General features: G+C 37.9%; 1 protein-coding gene across 13 annotated transcripts in view; it reads right to left on the bottom strand.

The window, feature by feature from the left end:
- Positions 1–27,916, bottom strand: part of ERC1 (ELKS/RAB6-interacting/CAST family member 1) — a 307,076-nt gene that overhangs the window by 231,377 nt on the left and 47,783 nt on the right. For all 13 annotated transcript variants that reach the window (XM_040562356.1, XM_040562365.1, XM_040562386.1 and 10 more), the window contains exon 3: positions 9,229–9,645. In XM_040562356.1, the coding sequence (XP_040418290.1) occupies positions 9,229–9,645 (417 nt within the window). The remainder of the gene's footprint in view (positions 1–9,228; positions 9,646–27,916) is intronic.

Raw genomic sequence — 27,916 nt, 5'->3', positions numbered from 1 at the left:
TCAGCTGAAAAGAAAAGGCTTGGGGGTGAATCTTGTTGATGTCTAGAGATATCTAATCAGACACTGTAGGGAAGATGAAGACAAATTCTTCACAGAAGTGCACAGTGGAAGGATGAGAGTCAACAGCAAAAGATGTAACAGTAAATTTTGACTTACGATATGGAAAAAAATCTGTTAGGAGAGTAATCACATGCTGGAATAGGACTCAGAGAGGTTGTAGAATCCCCAACACTGGAGAGTCCCAAACTGAGCAGGAGGTTGCATGAAATGACTGTACTCTACAGAATACAATTATCTCTACTAATTGGGACCAGACAGTGACTGAGGAGTATCACAATTGTTTAGTTTCAAATTTTCTATGAGTATTTTTCAACAAGTCCTCAAGCCCAGTAATTTGACCTATATTTCAACAACACATAAAACTGAACTGAAAAAAGAATGTGCAATATGTAGTCCTCTATAATTTCTCTCTTTAGTATTCGAGTTTTGCAACTGAAAAAATACAGTTATAGAAGTTTGGAACCAATAATCATAGTAGTTTCTTCAGAAATTACTTCTGTATGTCTCATTTCCTGTATTTGTGAACACAATCAATGTAATTCCCTGAACAATAAATTATTCATATTAGTAATGAGCATAACTTTGAATCATGTGCTGGAAATTCAACACAAATCAATAATGGAGGGTGACAGTTGCTTTGAAGCTCAGATACTCCTAGCTAAAGAAATTCATCTTTATGTTTTGCAATTTGATGAATACATTCAGCCAGTGATTTCAAAATCCAACCAAGAACTCAGATACTAGCACACACAAAATTCCTTTACAAAGGTATCACTTAAAGTGAAAACTAGAACACAGCTTCCAGTTCATCTCAATGTTCAAATCAGCAGAAAATAAATGCAAAATCCTCTAAAACTTCAGCAGTAGATTAAAAGCAGGCGACAAAGATGAGAGAGACCAATTAAGACCATCCTACTAGTTTTTAGTAGTAAGTCATTGTGTTGAAGTCTGACTACAGAAGTATAAATTCAAAAGATAAAGAAAAGTTGGTTAAAAAATAAAATACTATTAATTTATAACTTTATTTACATATGTGCTATTCAATCTTTTCTTCTCTCCTATTTAAGGAGCAATAAACCTATATTTTCTACTTGTTTCTTAAATTAGCTTCCAAATTGTTAATGGTATTTTCAAATTTTACTTTTATACTTTCCTGTACTGTGACATTTCACACTTACAGAAACAAAGTTCCAGCAGTATCGGCTCTACTGAAGAAAGGTGTAGGATAACGTTAACACTTCTAAAGAAAGTATACCTGAAGCTGTCTTTTGTAAATAAAGACAATCCTGTAAAACATATTGACAAGCAAAACCCTTGAATATAATGAAATATCAACAGACATTAAAGCTTAATTATTTTACTTATAAGCCCCAGCCAGGTTTCTGCCCTTGGAATTGTTTCAGATGGTTTTAAAAATCTCACCTAAGGGAGTCAGAGGTGCTGAAGTGAACTATTAGAAATTTTGCTTTTTGTAAATAAAAAAAAAAAATACCTATTTGAAGTTTCAGTAGCTCATTCATATAGCAATAATTTATTTGAAATAAGTGTATAACACAGTAAATACAAAATTTAAATCTCTATAATTTTAGCCCTGTATGCTGAAAAAAGCATATGAATAAGCACATTGAAATTTTTGTGGATTGTTTCACATTGATGAGATGATAACTATTATACAGAGGGAAAAAAAAACAAAACTTCATGGATAGCTGTAGTTCTGCTTTTTTCTATTCACTTAATACCTGTCCATTATTAAATAATTACCTAAACTCCATAAAAATCAGAAATTTGCTATATAAGAATTGGAAAGTGTTTATGATTTCTTTGTAGTCTGGAAAGACATGAAACAAATAAGTAATTTTTAACCCTAATTTTTCAACCTATTTTTTGAGGTTGAAAACTAGTTCTGAGAAGAAATATCATGCAACCAACCCCTAAACCAAGGAAGAATGAAAATAATTACTTTAAAAATATTTAACCATCATTCTTTTATAAAGGTCACATAACACTTTCCAAACTATAACACGATCAAATAAAAGCATGCATCATTTGTTCTTTGTACATTTTGCTCTCAAGTTGCAATAGCCCAAATTCTTGACATTTGTTCTACAAAATTTCAATATGCTTGAAAACTAAAGAAATCCAGTGATTCTAACCAACACATGAACTATTTAAATTATCTTGATTTAAATAATTTCTCCCTGCCATCCTCAGCTAAAAAAATGAAGCAGCAACAGAACAAAGCAGGAACTTCATTTTTTAAATCATTAGAAAGGTGTCCTGTACTACAATGGTATGAGAGTTCCAGTTTCTGAACCAGGCTATATACTACTGCAAACCTCTCTCTAGAAGTGTGTCTTATTTATGTTGCAAAATCTTGGAATAGGACAAAAGCGTTCTTTGAGATAACTCTAATTGCTCTAATTAAAATTGCTAAATCCTTCTCTAAGCCTGGAGCAGAAAAGAGTAAGAATTTTAACACATGCATGGAAAAAGAACTTCTTTGCACAACTTGTCACAGTTAATTAAAATCTGCTCAGATAAGGCAAACAACCTTTCTTTTCACAGGGCATTTTAAAATGGCAAAATCACTGTTCAGCAGTCCTGAGATGGTACATTTACACAGCACAGCCTACCTACCCTTCTCATTGAGCTCTGTGCTCCTCCTGTTTAGCTGTCACTGCATCAAATTAGATAATTTAAAGCTAAGCCAGCTACATCTGTATTATAGCCTAGTGCGTCTGTTCTCTGCTGTGCCAGAAATATACTCTAAGTGGAGACACTGGAATTAGGGCTCACAGAAATGTTGTGTTACTTCCTATAATAAAGTAAGCACTGTTTGATTCGAGAAAGCTACAAATACGGATCAGTCCTTTTAATAATGCCATACTAGATTACCATAAAACAGTTCACAAAGTGGACGTTGTGGGATTGCCATTTCAATACAGTCTGAAGATGAAAAAAAATAATAGCTTTTTCTGCCATAACCTCTATCCTTAAGCCCATTTTAAATGGCTGCCTCTATGAATGATCCATTTCAGTGACTGCTTTACATACAAAAACCTTTACCTGCTAAATACTGCATCCCTATCTCCTTAATTTAGTTTTGCACTTGGTAGTATTAAAAATGCATCATTTGAATGGACCCAATTATTTAAAATAATCTAAACGTCATACAACTAAACCTGTAATTTACTAACAAACAGTTTTTGTGATGCAAAATGCAAAGCTACTGCTGGTTACTCTTTCCTTGTTCCATACCATGCTATTATGCAAACCTTGAATGTAGAACTGACACAGGAAGAAACCTTCTAGGAATATTGCCTCCATTCTCTTTTGGAATAGAAGGCGATAGCCAGCCATCCGTCCCAGAGCTGGATTCACAGTTTTCTTTCCTATATTTTTATGTCTAATTTTTGTCAATTAATTGAAATGGCTGTTTTCCTTCTTTATGATGAAATACATCACCACTCTGACTACTACATTGGCATCCCAATGAACGCCTCACCCCACTTTCAATGCCTGCTTGGCCTCAAAGTTTGCACCAATCACTCCCCTCTCCCAGGAGAACGCTAAGGCTACAAGATCACCATTTACCTTAAATGGAGAGTTGCCTCTGACCTCTTGTTGAAGGTGTTAACAACAGCCTCATACAATCTCTGCCACAACTCATTTGCAGGACTTACATATCCTTCACTGTAAGGACATGTTAGAACTTTCATGCAGGAAGAAGAACTTGCACTGTGCCTGACTTCTGTTGCACCTTTTCAGGAAAAACCAATGGTCAGAGCTATGTATGTTATCAGGACTCTCAATGCATGTTATATGAGGCACTATGGAATTAAAGGCTTCAGAAGAGTAACATATAGATACCACTGAGAACACTAGCCAATGAAAAGAGAACACATTTGGGAACTTCCCCTCATACATCCTGCTCAGTCCTTAGGATGGCAGACATCAAAGGCTATCCCTATCTGAGCGTAAGGAATGCAGTGATGTGTGAGTATATTCTGAGGACTCCAGTTAGTGCATGCTATAGCACTGCTGTGAGCAAAGATAGATTCGGTTGGTAGCATGTATGTGTCCGGTAACAACCCAGAGACAAACAGCTCATCATCACGTGAACCACTATTGGAAAGTCTGTCCTGATATCCCTTGTGGAGGAATATGAAAATGGGACAACACCGCTGTAGTCTACTGTATCTGACAATAACACACACTGAGCAGCCTATTTTTGTTCCCCCTGGGTAGAAACAATGCAGATGGTCTTGTTTTTATCCTTTCTTCTATGCAGATGGGAAATTTGGCCCAGTTTTTTTTTTTTTTTTCCAAAAACTCTCAAGAAGTTACTCTTTATTGACTGTGACACTATTAGTGTATAATCACAGGTCTTTGTTCAGGTAAATATATTCCTAAAGATAGATAGTAATGAATAATTCAAAAGAGAAAGGATTAACCAAGTTGGTGTAATTGTGTTGGGCTGTCCTTATGAAATGTACTTTGACCGTAGTACTCCTAGTCTCTAGAACATCAGATGTGGACACAATCACACAATATTCTTCCATAAATTGCACTGATATTTGGTGTATCTATTACTCTGTGTAGTGGAGAAAAAGCATATTTCTACTCAGTGCATTTAGCATTTTGGGAGGAGTGGGAAGGATGTCAAAAAGAGCACAGCAAGCTTCGTTATCTTTAGAGCTATGTGCTGTCACTGCCATCGCTGATCATTCCGCAGCAGGTGAGTTTGGAACAATGAAGTGGCAGTTAACGTCAGTCAGGAGCTATTCTGAAAGTTGTAGCTCCAGCTGCTGGATTTCATCAAGTATTTCTTGCTGGTATGATAATAATCTTGTTTCTGAAAGTTAGGTCTAAAATACCAACAGCAATATGAATAATTTTCACTAAGACTTGAGGGGTCCTCAAAATAGCAACATCTTTTTATAAGCTATGAAGCTTAAGCTTGTTTTCTAGGGAAGAGGAATGTGATGCAATCACACTGTCATCTGCTGAAGTCACTGCATCCAGATGTTCAATAAGACATTTAATTTTTCATTATTTTGTGTTCATGAGCGACTGCCCTCTGTATCAGCGAGTTGCCAAATACAACCTACATTATGCTTGATACAGGATCTTTCCTTTGGATATGTAAGGAGAGATTGCTTGAGCTTCATGGTATTCAGGACAACATTCGGAAAAAAATTCAAGAGAGTCAAACTGATAACAGAGATACCTCACACTATTTGAAGGAAAATCCGTTTCATAGGCTGGATACGGTAAACTGAGACAGTTCTCTGGGAGATTGTGAAAGACATAAAATATCTTTTACATGAGGAACAACTAAGTAGCAAATGACTTCAGCCTGCAAAAAGAAAGAACTTGAAAGGGACATGACAAAAATCTAAACTCACAACTGGCACAGAGAATCCCAGTAGTGATCACCTGTACACTGTCTTCCAGTGCAAGAACAAGGAGCCATCAATGAAGCTACTGGGAGACAGGTTCAAACCCCAAAGAAAAGAGAGCAGAACTACAGAACCACTTACAAGATGATGCCACAGCTGCAAAAGTCTACATGGGCTGAGTAAGACACTGACGCCGTACTTGGATGGCAGATCCATGGAGGATACTTAGCTGACAAATCACAAGAAGTTCAGTTTGGAAAATGGGAGAGTGTTACAGAAAAGTAACGTGTTTGCCCTGTTCTCACCTATTCCAAGGTGTCTGTGTATGGTCACTATTTGAAACAGAATACTGTTTCAATAAAGTGATCCTTAGCCAGGACCACTACAGCTATTCTTTAGTTACGTTCTTAGCTCAGACTTGTGGTTCTGTTAAGAATTTCTTTTCCTTTGGAAATCAGTGCAATCCTTTCTTCAATCACAGTAATAGCAGTAGCTGAAGAAATCAATTAATACGTATTTACTTTTGAAGGTCAGACTGCTGGCCGCTGCACCATCTGAGAGACCATCTGATGACCTTGAGTCACAACATCACCATCTGAATTACACGTAAGCTTCAAAGTTGGAAAATAGAGGGATACCTTTTCCTCCAGAATGCAGACATTTATTATTATTCCTAGTATTTTTTTAACCAAAAGTATAATACACATGTAACTCAGAAATAGTACCTGTGAATTCTGACACCTCAGAACTTGCTTTGGCTAAGATGGTCAAAACTGCTACTGAAGTTTTCCTCAGCTTTTCTTATGTGTTAGAACATAAAGTATCCACAATGACCTCCCAGCTCTTGCATATCCCTTTGGGATATTACTGTTTCTTTTAACAGCAGTATTTAAAGAAGAGTTTAGCATACCTTTCCTGATACTGGAAACACCAGTTAAAGAACAATCAAGAAAGTAGATGGCTTTCTTCAAGACAGCTCAGAAACTGCATAGTTAGTATTTGGGGTATCAAAAGGCTAAAATAACTTACAGATTTGGAAATACAGATAAACATTCAGATAATGGAAGATTAGGTGAAGAAAGTGATGCAAATAGACCTAGGAAGATCTGCACACAGACCACTTCCAATTGTGGGATGGTGACATTAACTATGAACCAGATCTCGCAGAACACAGCAGCATGGTGCCCAAGAACTCTTCAAGTTTACTAGCTTGAGTCTACGAGCTTGAGGTAGTAAACTTGCTTCAGAGGTAGTCACCTAACAGTTCGGCAACATACCCTAATTTTCCCCAGCCTTCTGGACCCCCACACATGAGACTCATTGTCATGGTTTTGGTTGAGACAGAGTTAATTTTCTTTGTAGAGGCTTTTATGATGCTGTTTTGGATTTTCGATGGAAATAGTTTTGATAACACACCAATGGTTTTAGTTGTTGCATAACGGCCCTTACACCAAGTCAAGCACTTTTCAGCTTCTCGTGCTGCCTGCCAGTAAGGAGGCTACGGGTGCACCAGGAGCTGGGAGTGGATACAGCCAGAACAGCTGGCCCAAGCTCACCGAAGGAATGTCCCATACCACATGGCATCATGCTCAGAAATAAAAGCTGGGGGAAAGAAGAAGGAAGGGGGGGATGTTCAGGGTGATGGCATTTTTCCCAAGAAACCATTATGCGTGCTGAGCCCTGCTTTCCTAGAAGTGGCTGAACTCCTGCTTGCTGATGGGAAGCAGAGAATGAATTCCTTGGTTTGCTTTGCTTGCATGCATGGCTTTTGCTTTACCCAGTAAACACTCTTTATCCCAGCCCATGAGTTCTCACACTTTTACCTTTCCTGTTCTCTCCCCCATCCCACCTGGGGAGAGTGAGCAAGTGGCTGGGTGGTACTCAGCTGCCTGTTGGCATTAAATCACAGCTCTCGTGCAGACAAGCCTGAGTTGTCAGCATAGTCTAGCTTGGAGCTCAAGAATAACACATGGGTGCTAATAAACCCTTCTTGACAAGGCCCAGTTCAATATGGAAATAGCTTGGCATCTCTTACGTAGCACCATGTCTCTGAGGCTCCTAGGGTGCTCAGCTTCAAGGCTGGATTCTGCACCATATCAACAGCTTGAGCTTCAAGTTACAGAATTCCCAGCTTATCCTTCTCAGTGCATTAGAAATGGGTTGGCAGTAAAGAGTAATTAAAGTATGTTAGATAAATGGCATTTGCACTTAGAAAATCAATGTCATCTCTACCTTCTCCAGGAAATCATTTACCATAAACATTAAGATTTAAATAATTGATGATTTCCAGACATGTGTGAATGAAGAGAGAATTCTTATCTTTCAACATCTACCCATTATTGAGCAGAAACAAAAGAAACCGCATTCCTAAAAAAAATTACACAGCTCCTGCCAGCTTTTCATTTACGTTGCCGGACTTACAGCAGAAACAAATAGAAGCCATTTGGGGCTCTTCCTGAAATAGATACAAGAATTGGAACAGAATTATCATTGGTCGCTAAATAAAGGAAAAACTGTAGTGTAGAAACTCTGGAATCATATTATCTTCACTCCAGACACTCAAGAGATTACTGCTCTAAAAAAACTAAATCTGGCCTAAATCTGACTCAGAAATGCAATGGGGTCTTGCTTTCTTATATAAATACTTATTACAAGAGCACAAGTACAATGGGTCGGGCCATGGAAAACATATAAATAAGAGATATTAGGAAGTATTTATTTGCTCACAACACTCATTTCAAAAACCTTTTTGCAAGACCTTGCTTCCCCGCCTTCTTAGAGAGGGGGGTTAGATCTTGTGTATATGTCAGGCTTTCAAAAAAAAAATGCTGAACCACAAAACAGATATGCAATGTACAAAACAAGTCATAGATTTACATGCACACATTATACATACATCTATAGCTATCAATTCATGCATTCAATCTAGAGATGTATATTAAATAATCTTTACAGAAAATCGTATAATTAGTGAATACGTGCCTGTGTAGATACATAACACACACTGAGTTACTAGCCTTTCAGAAGTCAGTATTAGAATGCTTTAGAAGGCTGGTTGACTACAAGTGGAAAATGCACTTAACGTCAAGGAATTTAATGACACTGGCTGCATCACACCTTATTTATTTTCCTTTATTTTTCTAAGATACTCATATTATCGGTATCCTAAATTTTACTGTAATTAGTTTGGGATAGTTAGTAGTGAAGAACGCCTGTCATCATACTACCCTACTACTGTGCGATACAGACGTAATAGCGTGTTTTCTTTTCTGTTTTAAGAGAGGTGGGGGAAGGGGTTGCAACATTTTCAGCAGTGTCCCTTTAAGTAATTTTTTTTTGGCTGTGCATCCAGGGCAGCTAATAGTTTTATCAAATACCCTTCACAGCAAGACGACTGTTTCCATGGAAACCGTAGAGCAATCATCCATTACTCCTGCAAAGATTTCTCTCAGCTCTCTCCTAAATACAGGTAGCTACTTTCACTGAAGCTAAAATTGAATGGAAGAATACATTTTACAGTCCATGTGTCAATTCACTTCCAGAGTTTCACATGGGGGCAATGGGGAAAGTGGGGCCTAAGGCACAAACCACAGGAAATCACACACAAGGAAGTTTTAAGACAGGGACAAATTCTGTTGTCTGCAATGTAAAATACAGCTTATAGACAGGATGTAAAATTCTTTCCTTACAGATGTGAAATGGAAAGGAGAGGAGATTGAGAACTAGAGATGAAGACCGGAGATGAACCCAGAGCTTGATCACTTACCTCTCTCAGCATGTTGTTTTCTTTTTCCTTCTGTTCGAGAAGGCTCTCCAAGTGGTGTACATGCATCTCTGCTTCAGCCAACCGTCTTGTTCGCTCATGATCTTCCTCAGTGGCTTTTGCTGACAGACCTTTACTCTGCAGCATCTCCAGCAGCTTTTTGATGGACTCATCACGTGCATTTAAGGTCTGTTTCTGTGTCTCAATACGCAGTTCCATCTCTTCTAAGGTTTTACGTAGCAGGAAGAGTTCCTTGGCCTGGCGTTCATGCTCTGCATGAAGTCTTTGGAAGTTCTCCTCTGTCAGCTCTGCCACAAAGGGCTCACTGGTTCTAGTGCTGCTGTCCTGCTGAAACAGTTGGTTCAGGTCCCGCTGGATCCGCAGTTCATCTTGGAGAGCCTGGATAGTCATCTGCATATGCTGAAAGAATAAACAAACAAAATCAGAGGATTCCCTCCACTGGAGAAATAAAAAGAACAATATGAACCACTTCAGTCTTCCTCAACTACCAAGAAAGAGGAAACTTCAACACTGACAGAACAATATTGTTTTTTGAAAGCAGAATTTAAGAGAAGAAACTAGGTTTTCTATAGTACTTTCAAGTCCCTTCTTTTATGCATGGTAGAAGTTGTTTAACACTAGAAATCTTCCTGAGTGATACTCCCAATTCCACCAACCTGAGTGAGTCACCATTTCAAATCCAAAAATGTTGGTAGGCGAAATCTGAGAGCTTTGAATATTCTTTTTCCAAGTATTAGTCTATGCTACAGAAGAATTCTGCATAAGAAGTCCTAGATGAAAATTACTCTCTTGGCAAAGCAAAGGGACACATGTCTATAAGAATATATGTACTATTTAATAAAATGTAATCAGCCACGGAGGCTCCCCTAGGTCTTCAGTAGTGACACTAAGTACAGATCTCAGTTGACTTACAGATGAGGCTTTATCATGTCAAAAAGAAATACAACTACAGAAAAATGGATATATGCTGACTGGGGTGCATACAATTTTATGCATGAGGATCTTAGTAGAGAACAGAGACTGCTGCCTTACAGATAAGAATGTGCAGTCAATCCAATGATCAGCAGTAATTTGTGGTTGTGCAAAACAATAAATCCTATCTCAATGACTACGAATACAGTGAGATAATATAAGTGCGATAAAATAGGAGAAGCACAGTTTGCCTGGGAAAAAGTCTTTACTTCATATATAGATAAACATTTGTGTTCCTCTCTGTAAGACAGAAGTATTAAGACAATAAGAGGGAAGTACTAACATGCTGAACAAAGGTCTGATACCAGGGATGAGATACCCACTGAGTGATATATCTCTACTCGCTTCTTGAGAGTGGCAGATGTGCTCACAATTTAGTCTGAATGTAAACAAGTCAGATGGCTTGTTCTCTGGGGTCTACTTTTGTATTACAGAAATCAACATCTGCAATACAGTTATTTCCAGTGTTCACCAGGACTAAAGAATAAGTTAGTATTATAAACTGTTATCAGACTTGATGCAGGAAACACACTGTTAAGGTCTGTAATGTGAAGACGGTGCCTATTTCGTATGTTTGACATAAATTCAAGTAGCTCATTTCACTCAAACATTTGTGAAAGAGAAGATGTAAAAAGATTTAGGTTGAAATATTACTTCAAAAATGTATTTATCGCAATTACTATAAAGAATTCCTAAAGGATATTCAAAAACTGTCTGGACACAGTCCTGAGCAACCTGCTCTAGGTGGCCCTGCTTGACCAAGGGTGTTGGACCAGATGACCTCCAGAGGTCTCTTCCACCCTCAGCTATTTTGTAATTTTATGATACTATGAAAATACAATAGCTAGATATATGTACTGCAAATACTATATTCTCTCTTTAACACGTTTTAGATTTAACAGTCAGATTGGTTGTATGGAATGATGCATAAAGGCAGTCAAATCCCATTTTCTTTACAAAGGTCAAAACTCCAGAAGAAGTACTTCTTTTGTGTTCTGGCCTATAAGAGGACAGTTCGGTTCTCTTAAGTGGTTGTCACTGAAAACTGGGCTGAAAACCAGCCACAGCAACACAGAGTCTTTCCAGCCAGATCTCCGATGCAGCTGATGGAGTGACTACACCAGTGCTGATCCTGGCACAATATAGGGTTGGGAATGTGCAGCCAAGGAGCTGGTAGAGACAAAAGTGGAACTATCCTTTATGTTATCAACATAAACTGAAATCAGCTTAAATGTGTAGCTTCATGACTGATTTAAGGTGCTATAATTGCCTTTTCTTCTATTTCAATAACACAATAGTTGGCAGTTAGTCATGCTATTAATCTAAAAAAATAGGTCATAGAATCTGTGTGATAACTTGGCACAGATTTATTAGGTTAGGGGATAATTAATTACTCTTCTTAAATGTAGATTGCATTTATATATTGGTAGGCACTCAGATTTATTTTCAAGTTGACATTCAATAGTACAAGAGAAGAATAGAAACATCTCAAGGGAATCAGTTTGGATTTGGAAACCTTCTTAGCCAACACTTTTTTTTTTTTTTTTTTAAATGCAGATTTCCATTTTCATTCTTTGTCATTCCTCCAAACCACAGCCAGAGTAAGAATGTCAGAAAACCTCTAAGCTTTCAACCTGAGGCACTACTACAAGTGTGCCAGCGTGCAGGTAGACAATCAAAGCTACTACAATCTGTTCAATTAACATACAGTGATCGAGCTGTAAGAAAAAATCTACCGTGCTCATGAAAAGGTTTGCCTCATCTGTACCTATATAACATGAATAAAACCAGTAGAACTTACCAGCAGAAGCAAGAAAATATCCTTAAATTTCCTTAAACTTAAAACTAAATTACCTAACTAGATACAACTTTACAATTCCACAGGAGTTGATTCCATTTGTAAATATGGCTTTGAGAAGCCCTACTTATGCAGAGCCCAGCTGTGTGTTGTTCTTCCAGCTAACAAGCTCCCACATGCTTCCACCTGCCTCTCCACATACTGCCTCCTCAGCATTTCCTTTCTCCCAAGCAAAAGAGCTTCTTCTGAGCAACCACATCATCTACTAAATGAAATGACTTCCTCTACTCAGTGTTGTCTCGGAATCAAACTTCGGTTATTTATAAACATCAATGGACTAAACCACCACAACCAAATTCCTGCATTCGAATTTTAATCATTTGATCTGCTGCGAATCTCATTTCGGGTTACATAGGCAAATGTTGCGTCTCATAGACCCACAGAAATTATCTCCCCCAAAGCTGGGAAAGACCCTATTATAACTTCTGGGCCAAAGAAGCAAAATCTGTCATACAATTCAGAAACAGGATGTGAAATAAAATTTAAATCCAATGACAAATGGCACATAAGGGAATCCATCAGTTTTAAGCAAGGAAAGAACTGGTCAGCAACTGCAATGAATGCAGTTTCCCAGGGAAAATTAAGAGCTATGGAAGAGAGGAGGGGTTAACCCTGATCACTCTTCTCCAAGCTGCTCAGCTGAAAAACTTCATTATGTGCAAAGGAGCTAGAAAACAAGCCACAGAATATTGTTCTATGCTTTAGACACCCACTCCTTTCCAACATGAAAGAGGTATGCAAAATGGGTTCTTTGCTCTGCTTTCCAACAAATTTTTATGATTTTCAGAATAATGAAACATTATTTAACCAACTTTTATTAGTTGGCATCATAAATAAACCAGTTTTTCAGTTATCATAGCTCTCCTTCCACATCATTTCAAAGAAAACGTCCTTTTCCCTCTGAAGGAGCAGACAAGTCTTATCAGCTTCTCATCCATTTCTTAGACTTCACTTTTAAATCAGTGACTATCCCAGAACGGCAAAATCTTTTCCATGTTCATATAATATTAGCCACCGATGTTAATTGGATTTCTAGGACCCTCAATCTGACTTAAAAAATACTGCTGAAATTATCTCAACTAGGAATAGACAAGTAAAAATACCTTTAATCCCACTGAGCTTGGTTACATCCTATTCTGCTGGGTAAAGTACCAATCTCACTCCTCCATAGTTTAATAAAGATAACGTAGTTAAAGTCAAAGCAATTATATTCGACCTGTACGTTGCTTGAAGCTTATTGCTCTTATTTCAGACCTTGAGGATTCCCTGTTTTTTCCAGTAATGAAAGTTGGTTTTTAAGCATCACTACAAATTATAACTACATCTGCAAATTACAAAGATATTTTTGGGAGCATATCTCCCTAGTAAGGGTATTTCTGGTTATGCCTAAAGTACTTCTGTCTTTGCAGTACTAAGCCCCTTTTGGCCCAATTCAAATGTAAACACCCAAGGTGCAAACAACCTCTTACCAGCTGTTCCTCTGCCTACGTTACCTCCATAGGGCAACTTAAAAGTTTGTTAATGGGGCTCTACACAAGGGCAAGGGCTGCCTTTCATCTGCAGCACAAAATTTACATCTGCAAGCAGAAGAACATGATTCAATCTCCTACTCTGCCTAACAGGATTCAAATTCACATGTCCCTCACCTTGGCAGATTGGTTACTTGAGTTTCCAACCTACAGTATGAATACAGTCAATGATACAGAAGTTCCTTGTATTCGGTTCACAAAAAATCCCTGTTGTTGTGGGCTTAGGGTAATGCAACACCACCCCTTGCTGTACTGGTGAGTTTGGGAACCTTGCTGCAGGCTGCTCTTTTCATCTCTCCCCATCGAAGCTTTTCTATTTTGCATGAAATATTTAAAGAATCTGTAAGCCTGATGGAAATTACCGGAGAGCATAGTTTCGTATTCTATTTGGTTGCACACACAAACACAGAAAGACCTGAAGAGCAATTCTTCCAATTAATTTAAATGTTTATCATCTTACCATTCCAAAGGCAGTGGAAGAAGTGGATTTTAACATCCTGAGACTGAAAAGGGAATTTAGTCAATACTTTACAGCCAAGATCTCCATTTTAACCCTTAGATCAAAAAGGAGGCAAGCATTGCTACCAGCATGATTTTGAGAGAAAGAATTAAATTGTGCTACACTTCTAAAAGAAAGAATTCATACTCATACTGGCAAGACAGAGCTTGACCTACCAAGCTAAGGTGTTTAAGATTCCAATAAGCAGTTGTGTGTTTGTTTTTAATTGCCTTGTTTAGGTTATTCGCACTGCAGATACTGTCTTTGTAACTACCTTAATACGATGCATAACTCGTCCCATCCTTTATTCAAGAAGGCTGAATGCCTAAATTAGAACTGTGGGATCTGCAATAGAGGCAAGGCACCTAGGCTTTGAACACTTCTGTAGTTAAGTTCTCTTTAATCTTCTGGATTTAAATTCTAAGTAGGTTAAGCACAGAAATCACAATTTTTAGAATACCAAGAAAAAAAAATCAGTATGTTCTGGGGATACCTGTCAACAATCAGGAAAGAGGAAGCTAAGAACCTACCCTTTCCCAGCAACAAGGAAAAACATGACATGCAGTTATACAACACTGTGTCACAGAAATCCGTCACAGTGGGGTGGGAAGCATTTTTACATTCTGCAGAACTCATATATATATATATATATATATATATACACACACACACACACACATATATATATATATATATGTGTGTGTGTGTGTGTGTGTGTATATATGTACATCCTCTTACACTGGGAGAACACTGAGGCCTCTCATGTTCATGAGCAAGGGAATATGGGGTGGTGGCAAGGAAGGGGAGGAAAGAGGTCCCACTAAGATACATGTGCAGTTTTAGTAGAGTTTCAGCCTAGGAGACAACTATTCAAGCTCTTGTTCACCATCTTCATGCATTCCAAACATACATGTTTGGTCAGCAGACAATAAGCTGGTTTGGGGTGGATCTCTAACAAGGAATTCTTACAGAAAGGACTGAGAGATTCTACTTTGTATAAATATCTGACTAGTGACTGGCTTAGAAATTTGAGCCTACATCTCTCAAATCAAAAGTGCCATAAAGGGAAGCTGAATCTCAGCTCAAGGTCTTTGAATTAGACAAGATGCCCCTTACAATCTCTCACACTGCAGCGTGCATCCCTGAGTAAGTCTATTTCCTGCTGAAGGGTTGATCTCATCTCACTCTTTTCTAATTTTTAATCAGAAGTTCCACTGCAGAGGGAAGAAATCTTTTCCTAACAAAAGTTTTGCTGATATTTGCAGATTCAATAAATTTTCTCATTAACATTATTGACAAACTTAGCTACTGAAAATTTCCTGATTACTTCTACTGTAAAACCACAATGCCAAGACATCCTGTACTAAAAGACAGCTTTACGATGTACATGTATTTGGCAGTTTTCTGTGAATCTGCTCAGTGATCAAGCTGTTCTTCATGTAGAAAACAGTAAGTGCTTGGAAAGACATTGGACAAGTTTGCATTTGTTGTATCACATATTTCTGGGTACAACCCAGGGATGAAGGAAAAAAAAAAAGAAAGAGACAGATCTAATGTGCTAATAGACCAAAAAACAGGTTTCTGAATATGCCAGTTTATAGGTAATCTCTTTTATTCAGCCACCTCTTTTTATAGTTGGGGGTGAAAAAAAAAAAAAAAAAAAAGACAAACTTAATGCCAGGAAAGCCCTTCAAAGTCTGAAATAGATACACTTGGAGTACCTACCAAAAACAGCCTTATTTTTATCTTTAGGTCAACGTGACTACATTGCTACTACTCTAAAAATACAGAAACAGTAATTACAGTATGTTTTATGTCCAAAGGACAATTCAGTAAGGTCTACCTTCAAATGTGGAGTAACAGCAAATGACAGAACCTACAGGAGTCCGTGAATGTGCTTTTCTTGCCAGTAAATCTGCATGCACAATCACAAAGTTTTGTATTATGACAATTCCTTTAGTGTTCTTCACAATGAAGGCATTTCAAACTTCAGTAAGAGGATGAACTCCATTAAGCTCAAAAGCGATCCCATGCCAAATGCTAGAATAGAGTTTGGTCACTATGGGAAATCACTCTCTCCCATTCTCAAAGAGTTAATGTTTTGGCAGCCTTTCTGGGAAATAGGTTCTGCTGAATGTACAGTAGAAGCAAAGGCCTGGCTATCTGAGGGAGTCCCTGCTGACATTCAGCTGCAGCCCACGCAAAGAAACTGAAAAAAGGGCTAATGTCAGGTGTCCAGCAGGGCTGGGATGAAACAGAACTTGCCAGTTCCAGAAATGCTACATATTCCCTTGTAAAATGGATCAGGGGCTTCAAAACCCTTATTTGAATGGAAATGAATGGATGATTTTTATAATGTTTAGCTCTGATAGAAAATACAGCTATGACTGTAATAGGATTTAAGTTGTGAGAGCCAAAGAAATAGACTTGTATGTTAAAGACAAACATACATTGCATTACCTCTGAAACAGCAGAAGGGCAAGATAATAAAAAAATGTTATAAAGAGCTTAAATTGTCAGCAATACATTTTTCAGCTGAACTAGACTGACACAAAGTAACTCACTTGGTTTAAGGGGGCAGTGTGCAGCGTCCTCCCGTCTGTACAAAAACAAACGAAAAACCCCTACATGCACACATGCAAAACAGCAGAAATGAATTTAAACTTCAAAAGTAAGCAGACCAGAAACAACTGGTAAACTTGTAGCCACAGAAGAACCAAAACTGCAATTCATTAGCTTCATACTAAGTGTACAGGTAGATGGCATCAAAACAGCTGCAAGGTAAAACAATAAATACAGTATACCAGTTATTCAGTGGCAAATGCTCACATGAAAAATATTCATCTACCATAAATATAAAGCAGCTTATCTGGCAAAGGAAAAAAGTAAGCTATTTGTATTTTCAAGGAGTAAAACAAGTATACGGGAAGTTTCTATAGAATACCTGATACACTAAAAAGCATAACTTATTTTGAAGAAATTTGTGCACATACTTTTTTTTTTTTTTTTTTTTGAGATTGTTTTCTCACCTGCTGTAAGAAACTTGTTAGTCCAGACCACAAAATTCGAGATCCAACATCTGCGGAAATATATTATGATTGCCACATAGGAACTAAACACATTGTTAAAGAGTAATTGATCTGTAAAAATAGCATTGATTTGTGACAGCACAAACATGGTTACACCTGGTTTAGATGACAGACATGACCATCATCTATCTACTTCAGCTTCAGAAGATGGGATTTCTAAACTCTGACAGAACCATCACTAAAGACAAAGTGTCAGTGCAAAAGCGTAAGAGACTTCATTAACAACACAGTGTTACTCTGTGTTGATGATGGAGATTCCAATGAGCCATCATTGTACAAATTTCTTGATCCATCCCTAGTAATAAATCATGATGTTAGGCTTTTCACAATATCTTATTTCATGGGGAACGGGAGAAAAAAAGATCACTTCAATGTATTATAGACAACAGCAGAATTTCCATTTGATTTTTTTCTAGGTATGCCAATATGTTCTCTATAGTCACAGGTACAAACCTTGTGATCATGATCAAGAGATATCTGCAAAGCCGAAGTTACACTGCTGCAAGCATCATCCTGAGAAAGTGATTACTTTTTCTGACTAATAAGCATCAGCAACATACTAGCTAAAAACTTCCAGGTTCTGAAGATGAGTTCAGTTCTTGACTGAATGGGAGTAAAAGCCAAATATTTATTGTGAGAATCATAAACCCGCAGAAGAAAATATAAGTCCAGCTATCAAGTCCTTGGTTTACAAGATTCTGCCCAAGTCTAGTTTCAGAAGTCTACAATCCTGGGCACGGGAGAGGGGAACTGGGTGGGTAACTATCTACTTTCTCATGTGCTTCTACACAGAAATTGACTGCAGAAACCAGGAACATAAGATGTAGTTCCCCTGTATGAACATAAGCTCTATCCCCTTCCTGCATATGCCTTACCAACACATAGGGCTACCAAAAAAAACAGCACTGAAGAGTGAAAATGGGTACAGGAAAAAAAATAATGTATTTTTTCCTTTTCAGAAGTGTGCTTTTAAATGCATTTTAATACAGAAAGTCTTTAACAACATGTCTCTGTACTATCACAAACTATATTTTTCACCATGCAATACCAAGAAAAAGTAGATTCAAGGATTAGGGGATAACAATTGTCTGGTTAAGACAATTCCTAGTTGAGTTGTCTCAAACATTTATTTCTGCCACTTTATCACTGCCCAGAACCTCAGAAGATTCTGATGATGACAGTCTTAATCCCTTGTCCCCCAAGTGGAAAAGAAAGCTCATCCCATTCTGGGTTGTGATTTCTGTATTCTTCTGTATCAGGGAAGGGAAAAGGAGATGATAAGAAAGAGTAAACAGCATAACAAACACACCAGGAAGCTCAGCAGCTAAGGTGCTCTGGTGAACAAATAAGAGACATGTATTAAATATGTCAGATACTATCGAGAAAATCCCTGCCCAGGATATATTTACATGTATTTGTTCGCATTGCTAGGATTGAGGCATCTAAAGCAAATAACTAATGAAGGTAAAGAGAGCGCCCTATCTATCTACTTCAGCTTTTTTAAGCTGCAGTTTTGCTGTAAAAAAGGATCGATAGTAGGTAAGCCAAGCAAACGACCAATACTGCTAAAATTAGTGTGTCGGGACTTATTATTGCCTTATCTAGCAGAGTGGGTGCACAGAAACACTGTTTCTCAGGGCCAGAAATCATCTTTGATGGACAATAAAAATAAACCTGTCATCATATGGACTGATAGAAAACATAAGGAAGTAAACCACATTGATTTCATCTTGTCCTGTATACTACCTTCAAAGTTGCTGAAAGAGAATACCTGAGGAAAACCATAAGAGGGTGAATATATAGTAATAGTATAGTAATTCTTTTCTAGTATACTCTCCCAGCATCTGTAGCTGAGGGATTTCTTAAATCTGAGATGATATATTTGTGACAAAGCAATAATAAAAATAAAATATAAACAATATGAACTAGCTCTATCCCTACACTGATTTTCACCAGGAGAAAGACTGGAAAATCAAAAATGGTCTACCAAGAAGCTACCTTGATGGTATACCAATGTTTGCACAGCAGAATGAAAAATCAATTCAGTCAAATGTAAACATGTTCAATTATTTAAACAAATTTTTTATGAATTAACTGTCATTTGACAAAAAAAATGACATTCTACAAATGAGCAACACTGACAATTTCTGTACTGATTTTAACCTCATTTAATTTCCCGTGAGACTATCCAAATTGGGTTAGTACTACACTACTTAAATACCATCTTTTATTTATATACAGATACAAGCTTTGATTATTTGCTTCTGTGCTGACAAAGAAGCAAAGCCCTTATGTATATGCAGTTTTATTCATTACAGAATCACAGAATGGTTGAGTTCGGAAGGGACCTCTGGGTCCATCTGGTCCAATCCCTGCTCAAGCAGGGCCACCCAGAACAGGTTGCCTGAGACCACCTCCAGGTGACTTTGGAAGGTCTCCAAGGAGGAGACTCCACAGCCTCTCTGGGCAACCTGTGCCAGCTCTCTGTCACCTGCACAGCACAGAAGGGCTGCCTGGTGTTCAGAGGGAACCTCCTGTGTTCCAGTTTGTGCCCACTGCCTCTTGTCCCAGCACCAGGCACCACTGAAAGGAGCCTGGCTCCATCCTCTTTGCACACTCCCTTCGGCTATTTACGGACAGTGATAAGATTGCCCCTTAGCCTCCTTTCTCACTGCAGGAAGGTAATTCACTACAATTTCTGTCTCCTTTATTTGGCAAGCACCAACTTCCTTTGTAACAAATTGTGTTGATAAAACGGGTCTTAACGTAAGAGGTTTCTGGAGGAGTTAAAAAAAAAAACAAACACACAAACATCAGACTGATCCATGCTCAGGCCAGCCATTATAGATCTTATAGAACTCCATCTTATGGTGTTTTGCATGGCTATGCAACACACTAGAACTCAATTTCATCCACAGTATAGATTACTTCTAAATGTTGCATGAACTGAATAGGTGGAACAGGTGTTTAAGTGCCACATACAGATTTTGTGAACCCCTCAGCCCATGGAAGTAGTTAGAAATGATAATGGTACTTGAGAGAAGAAGAATATTAATATTTACATATGTAGAAGTGCCTAATATTTTCAAATTAATAGCTTCTATATGAAACATGACTCATTTTGCTAATAGGAGCTCTTCTGCAAAAACATATTCTTATTAGCCAACTCTATTAGGGAGGTCAGCAAATACATCTTTCCATTAGCTGATGCAAGGAATCAATCCAAGATAAAAGGTGCTCTGCTACGGAACCTTTGATCTCATATTCAGTATTTTCCAGGATATGCGCACACATCAACCCTGAGCTCTAAAAAGGAAAAACAGCTGATCATTGATAATGAAAGAATAATATATAAAAAACAAATGCAAGGAAAGCAGTCAACTGCTTTATCCACATCAATTCCCATGCCATCTCCCACCCAAATTTAAAACGTTTTATACTAGGTGGTTTGGAGTGACTACAATATAAATATCAATACACATTTGCATGAACCAACATGAATATGATCAAAATATTTTGAATAACTTCTATGGCATGCATAAACCCTATTCCTCTCTAGGGTTTTATACCTCTAAAGGTATAAAATATGGAGTAGCCCTGATCTTCAAAGCTTTTTGAATATTTCAAGCTTATGATTCCTGTGGACTGATGCACCAATCACAGGGTAGGCTGTAACCAATACATTGATTTCAAAGAATTAGTTTTAATATCAAACAGTAAGCTTTTCAGCTTCTGCTTACCCACACACAGCAAAGTACTGTAAGCAACTTACTGCAGGCGAATACAATACTTAGTTCTTCCTGCCAGTCTGGAACACAGCATAGTGGCACCTACAGTTGTAAGTAATACTGGAAGATCTCATGAGCTATCTGATGCTCACAGACTATAATTAGTGACCACAACAGTATTTTTTTCCAAACTTGTGGCATTTTGGTGGTTTAGGAAATACTCTCTCCAGAATGACAGGATTAAGGAGTTTTCAGACTATAGCAGGTTAATAAAAAGCATTGCTGTCCAGAAATTGAGTTACTGAGATGAGATTGCAAGAGCCCACTACCCAGTTGAAGAAATGAAAGATTTGCTAGCCCCACCAGACCAAATCATAAAACTTGGACAGAAGCTCACCAGCACTCTGAAAGCACTGAAATTTGTTGTTTTTAAAGAAGTTTTCTTGAGAAAGAAAAGCATCAAATGATATGGCCACAAATATGACTACATGCAGAACTTGATCCTTTGATCCTGTAAAATAATAGGACATGTGACATCCAGGATCTCATAAAAAACAAATGGCTGGTACTGTGCTGAAACTACGACACATGAAAAGTTTTTGCCAAGGGAGTCTTTGCAGTGTTCAACCAAGACAGGGACAGAACCAACAGCACAGAAGAGCTGTTGCCTCTCGGCTGCTCAGCCTGCATGCAGAATGAGGTTTTGCCAGCCTGCTCACATCCTACCCTGGGTCAAGCAGTTTGCAGCGACTGGGTGCAAATTCATTCCATGGCCAGGAGCTGGAATTGGGAGCTGGAAGCAAGAAAAGCATAGGAGATGGACAATAGGAATTAGGACATTGGCTGCTTATAATTTTCCTTGTTCTGATTAGACGGTAGTGTTGCAAGGGAAAAGTCAGCTTATGGAGCTGACTTTTAAGTACAGAGTGCTGAGACACTGTGTGGCCAACACACCATCCCACTGCTTCACAAGAAGATAGGACCAATTTGGTTACATCATGGTAATACTTCCATTCTTGCTTTACTTGCTCATAGTTTCTCCAATACGCATCCTTAACTGCTTTCTATCCAATACATAACTGTAAGCATTGCATCTTCTCACATTTACAATCCTGTCAATTCTTCTGCAAGTTTCCTGAAAAAGCATCTGTGTGTGTTTTGCTTGTTTTAAGCCACAATATGAAATAATTGAAGACTTCCACCCTCAACTGGCCCAAATTCAAAAGGCCTAAAATAATATGAAACAAGAACATTGCCCAGGTGCATCATCAGTCACTACAGAGACTATCATTTTTACACTGCTACATAAAAAAAAAAGAAAGAAAAACACCTTTAGTCCCTTAGTCATTCTCCCTTCTCAAAGCAGGAAGTATGGGCTTTTTCTTTTTTTTTTTCCTTTTTTTTTTTTCTTTTTTTGAGTTATCAATGCACCAGTCAGCCACAATGGCAGCAATCACTTGATGTCTATCCTGCAAGATTAGGGCTTGAAGTTCTCGCAACAAAATCACTTCCTTGCCACATGGAATATATGAATCCATTCCATCCTCATAGTTTTTCTCATTTTCTTCCAAATGCATGAAGGAAAAAAGTAGAAATTCATTATTTGTGACAGAACTTACAATAAAAAGCAATAAGCAGTGGGCCTCAATTAAACCTTTTCAAACCTGTTGCTTTTTGATACTATACATGTTATCTTCTCAGCTCTCAGCCACAAAATATTGGCTACATTCACAAATAAGGGACTTGAACATGTTTATTCCGGGTATGTCAAGTCTCTTATGCTGAGTGTAGTTTTGGGAAGACAGGCAAATGAAATGTGTTACTGGAATTTCGGGATAAATTTAGAATATGGCTGCAGTAATCATTGTCCCTGTGAAAGAACATTAAAAAAACACTGATCCCAATGCTCTAGCACTTACCCTCCTGCTGAAATGACAGGAGCGCCTTTGAGGGCAAAGCAGAGTGCAGCACATTGCACTACGTTATAAAGGAACATTCTGTGACCTATAAGAGGTAACACAACATCCCTTTGATTGAGTTCAAGCAATAAGCTCCTGTGCAAAAAACATGCGGTTCAACCACGCCAAGTGCAAGGTGCTGCACCTGGACTGAGGCATTCAAACTCCTGCTAGAAGTACCATGACAGTGGTAGATGCTTGGCTCACATGCTGCTTTGGAAACACAATCAAGGATTTTCATTATGAAACTCTTTACTGGATCTTTTCATCTGTGGTGAAAATAGCAACACAGAAAAGTTTTCCATTTAGAAGAGTCGTTCTTCCCTGTAGACATCTTCCTAGCACTCAAGCCATGAGGTGCAGTAAGTTGGGTTCTCAGTAAGCATCAGAAATGCATCTTATCAAAATGCGAATTGGACAAGCTAAAAGGAACATCTGCAATAGGACGGACAACAAGAATGACTTTTGTCAGTGGAAAGCTTTACTACCATCCTGTCTAACCTTGCATATCACTCAAGGAATCAAGGGAACAGATAGAAGCACAAAAACGAGATCTGGGTTCACCATAATAAACATTAAACTACCAAACACTGAGAACAGTCTTGCATTTCCCATCAAAATGGATAGTTGGTGTAGACTGTGTCCGTAAAATCATTTAGGGTAAAAATTGCTCTCCAAATGAATATTGGCTCTTAATACATTTTTCAGGAACTATGTATTCATGAATCATTACTACATGGTCATTCATGCAGTATATGTCATGCTGTTAGGCTTCTTGCAGAGCAATGACTGAAGTCACTTGCTTCTTAATATACCAGACTGAGAACACAATTGTTCAAGATCTGTAAAAATAGATATAAAATAGATAGAAATCTAGCTTTTTGGGTCTGGTTCAAATGCATTTATGCAAATTATCTTGTAACCAAGTGTTCTGCATTTAGAAATGATTCAGAGAAGCATCTTCATCTGTTGATACATCTCTATGAACGACTGTCAAGACAGAAAGGAGAATGGAATTCCCTGCTGTGAGTTTGAGGTGTCAATCCACCAACTTAAGCAAGAGTTTAAGCAAGGCACAAGCATCTGAACAAAGATACTAATCTCAGAGTCTGTTAATTCAGAACTATGAAGAAGAAGACTAGAAAGGGCTGGTAACAATGAGAATCTCATAACCTCATTTATCTAGTGTTACACATCTAGCTTCAGGGAGACAGAACAAGGTGGCTTCTGATGTCTAGCATTCTTGTCTGTTGGGTTTGTCCTAGGACATAGAAAGAATTAGGGAATGGATTTCCTCTAAGCCACCTCACTGCAAGATTGAAGGGCCAGTGCTAAGACTTATTTACAGTTTAAGGTACACTTCAGAATAACTGACTGAACTTTCCCTGAGAAATAAATATCCCCCCTCCTTCCCAGCCCCACACACTCTCTTGGCTTTACAGAAAGTACTCATTAGTCACGAAATAGAGCAAAAGTAAAATGCAGCAGTGTTTAATTCCTTTTTTTTTCTTTCACTAAGAAAAAACAGATGCCTAGACGAGCTTTACAAGACAGAAGACTTGTACATCTAATTAACACAGAAACCTGGAACATATTACTAAGGAACCACTCCACATTCCTGAACTTTATAGTCCTTTCATTCCTTTTAGATTCCATCTAACATTAACATATGTTTTACAATGCTCCTGCTGGTAGCACTGCTTGGAGATGCCCTTGATATGGAGACGAGCAGATGAGCCACAAACTCAGGACTGAAACGAAGTGTCCTGAATTCTTGAAGACGCACGCACATTTCTCCCCTCTAATTAGACCCTCAAACACCCTAGTCCAGTCGAACAAACCTCAATTTCCATTAATGCAGCTGGAGCACAAACATGTAATTTCCAATAACTATTTTTAACTAATGAGTACAACCAGATACGTACCTAAGCTTTCAGGGCCATTTGGTTTTGGTGTTAGGGCAAAACTGGGTTTTGCATTGTTTTGTTTTGCTTTTTTTAAGAGACTTTTTTTTATAAACTGCTTACAAACACACTGTTCTTGGAGAACAAGATATGAGAGAACAACCTTCTGTTTCCTTTATGCTCTTTGCTACTAAAAGTAGACAGCCATTTGTCATCTTGCTCTGCCACCAGATTAATTGACTGCTGTTTATATTGTATCCCTCCAAACAAAATTTTGAGGGATAAAAATCCACCTAAACTGGTAACTGCGTAATAGCTAGCATCAATAACAAAATCCAATAGACAGCAAGGCTGGAAGCTAATCTATGCAGTTTTACAATTACCTTCTGGTCAGAGCCTAGTTATTATGTTCAGGCAGGCATGCGGTGGTTCTACCCTGCTGGGCAGCTGAACACCACAACCACTCTCTCACCCCCCCACCCAACCCAAAAGGAAAAATGGGAGAAAATACAATGTAAATGGCTCAAGGGTTGAGATAAGGACAGGAAGATCACTCACCACTGTCACGGGCAAAACAGACTCAGCATAGGGAGATTAATATGATTTACTGCCTATCACTAGCACTTTACTCACCTCAATTTCCAGACTAACAGGGCCTAATATTGTTTTAGAGGAGGCAGTGCTGATTTTAGAAAATCTCAACACTTTGGTGTCTAGGTAGAAGACCCCAGAAACTGATTCTCTGAAACACAGAAACTACACACTAGTCCAGCAAATAGAAAGCAGAAAAGCATCGTGCCCCAACAACTGCACCTGTATCTGGCTACACACACAAAATTCCTACAATTCTATTTTCCTAACATTTACTTCAACGTAGCTGATTTTCACAAAAGAACATCTTTTATGCCTATAATTTAAATTTCATAGCTTTTATATCATAGTCATACCATTCTTTTTGACTCACCTACCATGCTATATCACAAAATAAAAGCCATTTTTGAAGTTCAACATTCAACTGCAGGCATGGTTTGAGGTTTTTTTGGTCACACTTGGTAATTTATTTGATTTTTTTTCTATTTTTGTTTTCCTGAGAAAAATCTCATTAGATATTCTGACATAAAACTTTCAATAAATGTAAAAGGATACTGGGTACCACAATATGCCTTTTTAAAAATAAAACACTATTATTTGATTAGGTTTACAATTAAAGGACATAACAGCTTCTCTTGGTTAACTTACTATGATCAATTCAAGAAAAAAAATCAGCATCAATTTAACCTGAAAATAGGTGACTAATTTAAGTGATAGGAGTTGAAAAAATAACCATTTATTGTGGCTTGAAATTGTATATTATGCAGAATATGTGACAAAAGTGCTATTTTTAAAAATCCCTACTTCAGCTAGAGAAGAGTGACTTAGATCCTTAAAACACAGAAACCGTCAAAAGAACAGAATATATATATTTGGGGAATGAAACCATACAAATGTAACATTTCTTTAGTCAATATATAAAACATACAAATTAAACATCTCTGGAGAACACGCAAGCAAATGATGCAAACAAACTTCTATCAGTCAGAAGTCATGATCACTTTACCATCATTGCTTTTCCTGAACCTACATCATCAATTCTTCAGGCAGCAACTGTCATTTTGATGCCTGTGCTTGTACATCAAGTGGAACAATGCAACACCAACTGTTACACACAATCACAATACAAACAGTAAATCAATGTGTTAAAGGAAAAAAGGACCTAGAGCAATAAATAATGAATGAATAACGGCTTTCACAAAAACATTACAGCTCTCGTGGTCTAAAGACCAGAGCACAAGACTTATATAGAGAGGCAGTAACTCCACCAGCTGATAAACCAAAACCAGCTCTCACAACACTAGTCCTGTTTAAGGCTTTGCTGTTTTTGTATTAAATATTTGCAACTATATACAAGCAAATAGAAAACCTTGATTATGTACTATAAGAACGTTTTATCTAAATTATGATTTTTAGAATCGAATATTGCACATTACATTCTTCCTATGCCATACTCACCGTTAAGTCATCACTATCCTACAGTTCTCTAACTCATGAAAACTTGTTACATTAATAAGGAGGGGATATTATAGAGTGAGTTTATCTACAACTACCAGCCAGAACTTTTCTCTACTGAAACTGAGGAACATTACCCAGACCAAAATTTCTCAATTTCTTCTTAACCTAAAAGTGGCTGGTTTTGTCCCTTCCCCACTTACAAAAAAACAAACAAACAAAAATGAATTTTGTGTCCAAAAATTTGGTCTTCTCTCAGCTACATCAGTCAGTATAAAAAACTGTTACATATTGGAAAATTCTTTCCTATGAGGGTGGTGAGGCACTGGAGCAGGTTGCCCAGAGAAGCTGTGGACGCCCCATCCCTGGAGGTGTTCAAGGCCAGGCTGGATGGGGCTTTGGGCAGCCTAGGCTGGTGGGAGGTGTCCCTGTCCATAGCAGGAGGTTGGAACTGGATGATCTTTAAAGTCCCTTCCAACCCATACCGCTCTGTGATTTTATGATTCTCTAAAAGCATTATATAGGGATAATAACTTAGCTCTTCCTTGCACCTGATTTTAACACCCCACCAGAAAAAGGCGAAGGTATTGCTACACAGATAATCAGGGTATCTTACTGTAGCCCAAAAAAAGGAGAAAGTTCTACTACAGTAAGATGGACTTGAGTAGCGCAACTTTATGACAATGTCTAGCATCTATTTTAAAGTAAATATGGTAGCTCAAGCCTGTAGCAAATATGGTTTCCAAGTTTTCTTCTGAAAAATAAAGAATTTCTGTGAAAAAAATACGTGTATTAATGATGTAATAGTTAAGTAACAGGCATAATGGCACCTAGACACTAAATATACCTTCATTTTTATGGAAGACTATCAGATAGCCTTACTGGGACATCTGACAACATATTTTGAGGAAGACTTTAACCCTTAACATTTATTTGCATCATTTTCCTTGTAACAGAAGTATCCATGACTCACTGTTGACACCATCCCATGGCAGGACACAACAACCTTCCTGTGCTTCTCAGCACTGTGACTGGCGATGATTCACCAGTAACTCACTCAGGCCAAGATTTCCTGTGATGCAGACTT

The sequence above is a fragment of the Cygnus olor genome, chromosome 1 (genome assembly GCF_009769625.2).
Source record: "Cygnus olor isolate bCygOlo1 chromosome 1, bCygOlo1.pri.v2, whole genome shotgun sequence".
Taxonomy (NCBI): Eukaryota; Metazoa; Chordata; class Aves; order Anseriformes; family Anatidae; genus Cygnus; species Cygnus olor.
Note: the sequence above shows the minus strand (reverse complement) of the source record. Positions and strands in the feature narration are given on the sequence as shown.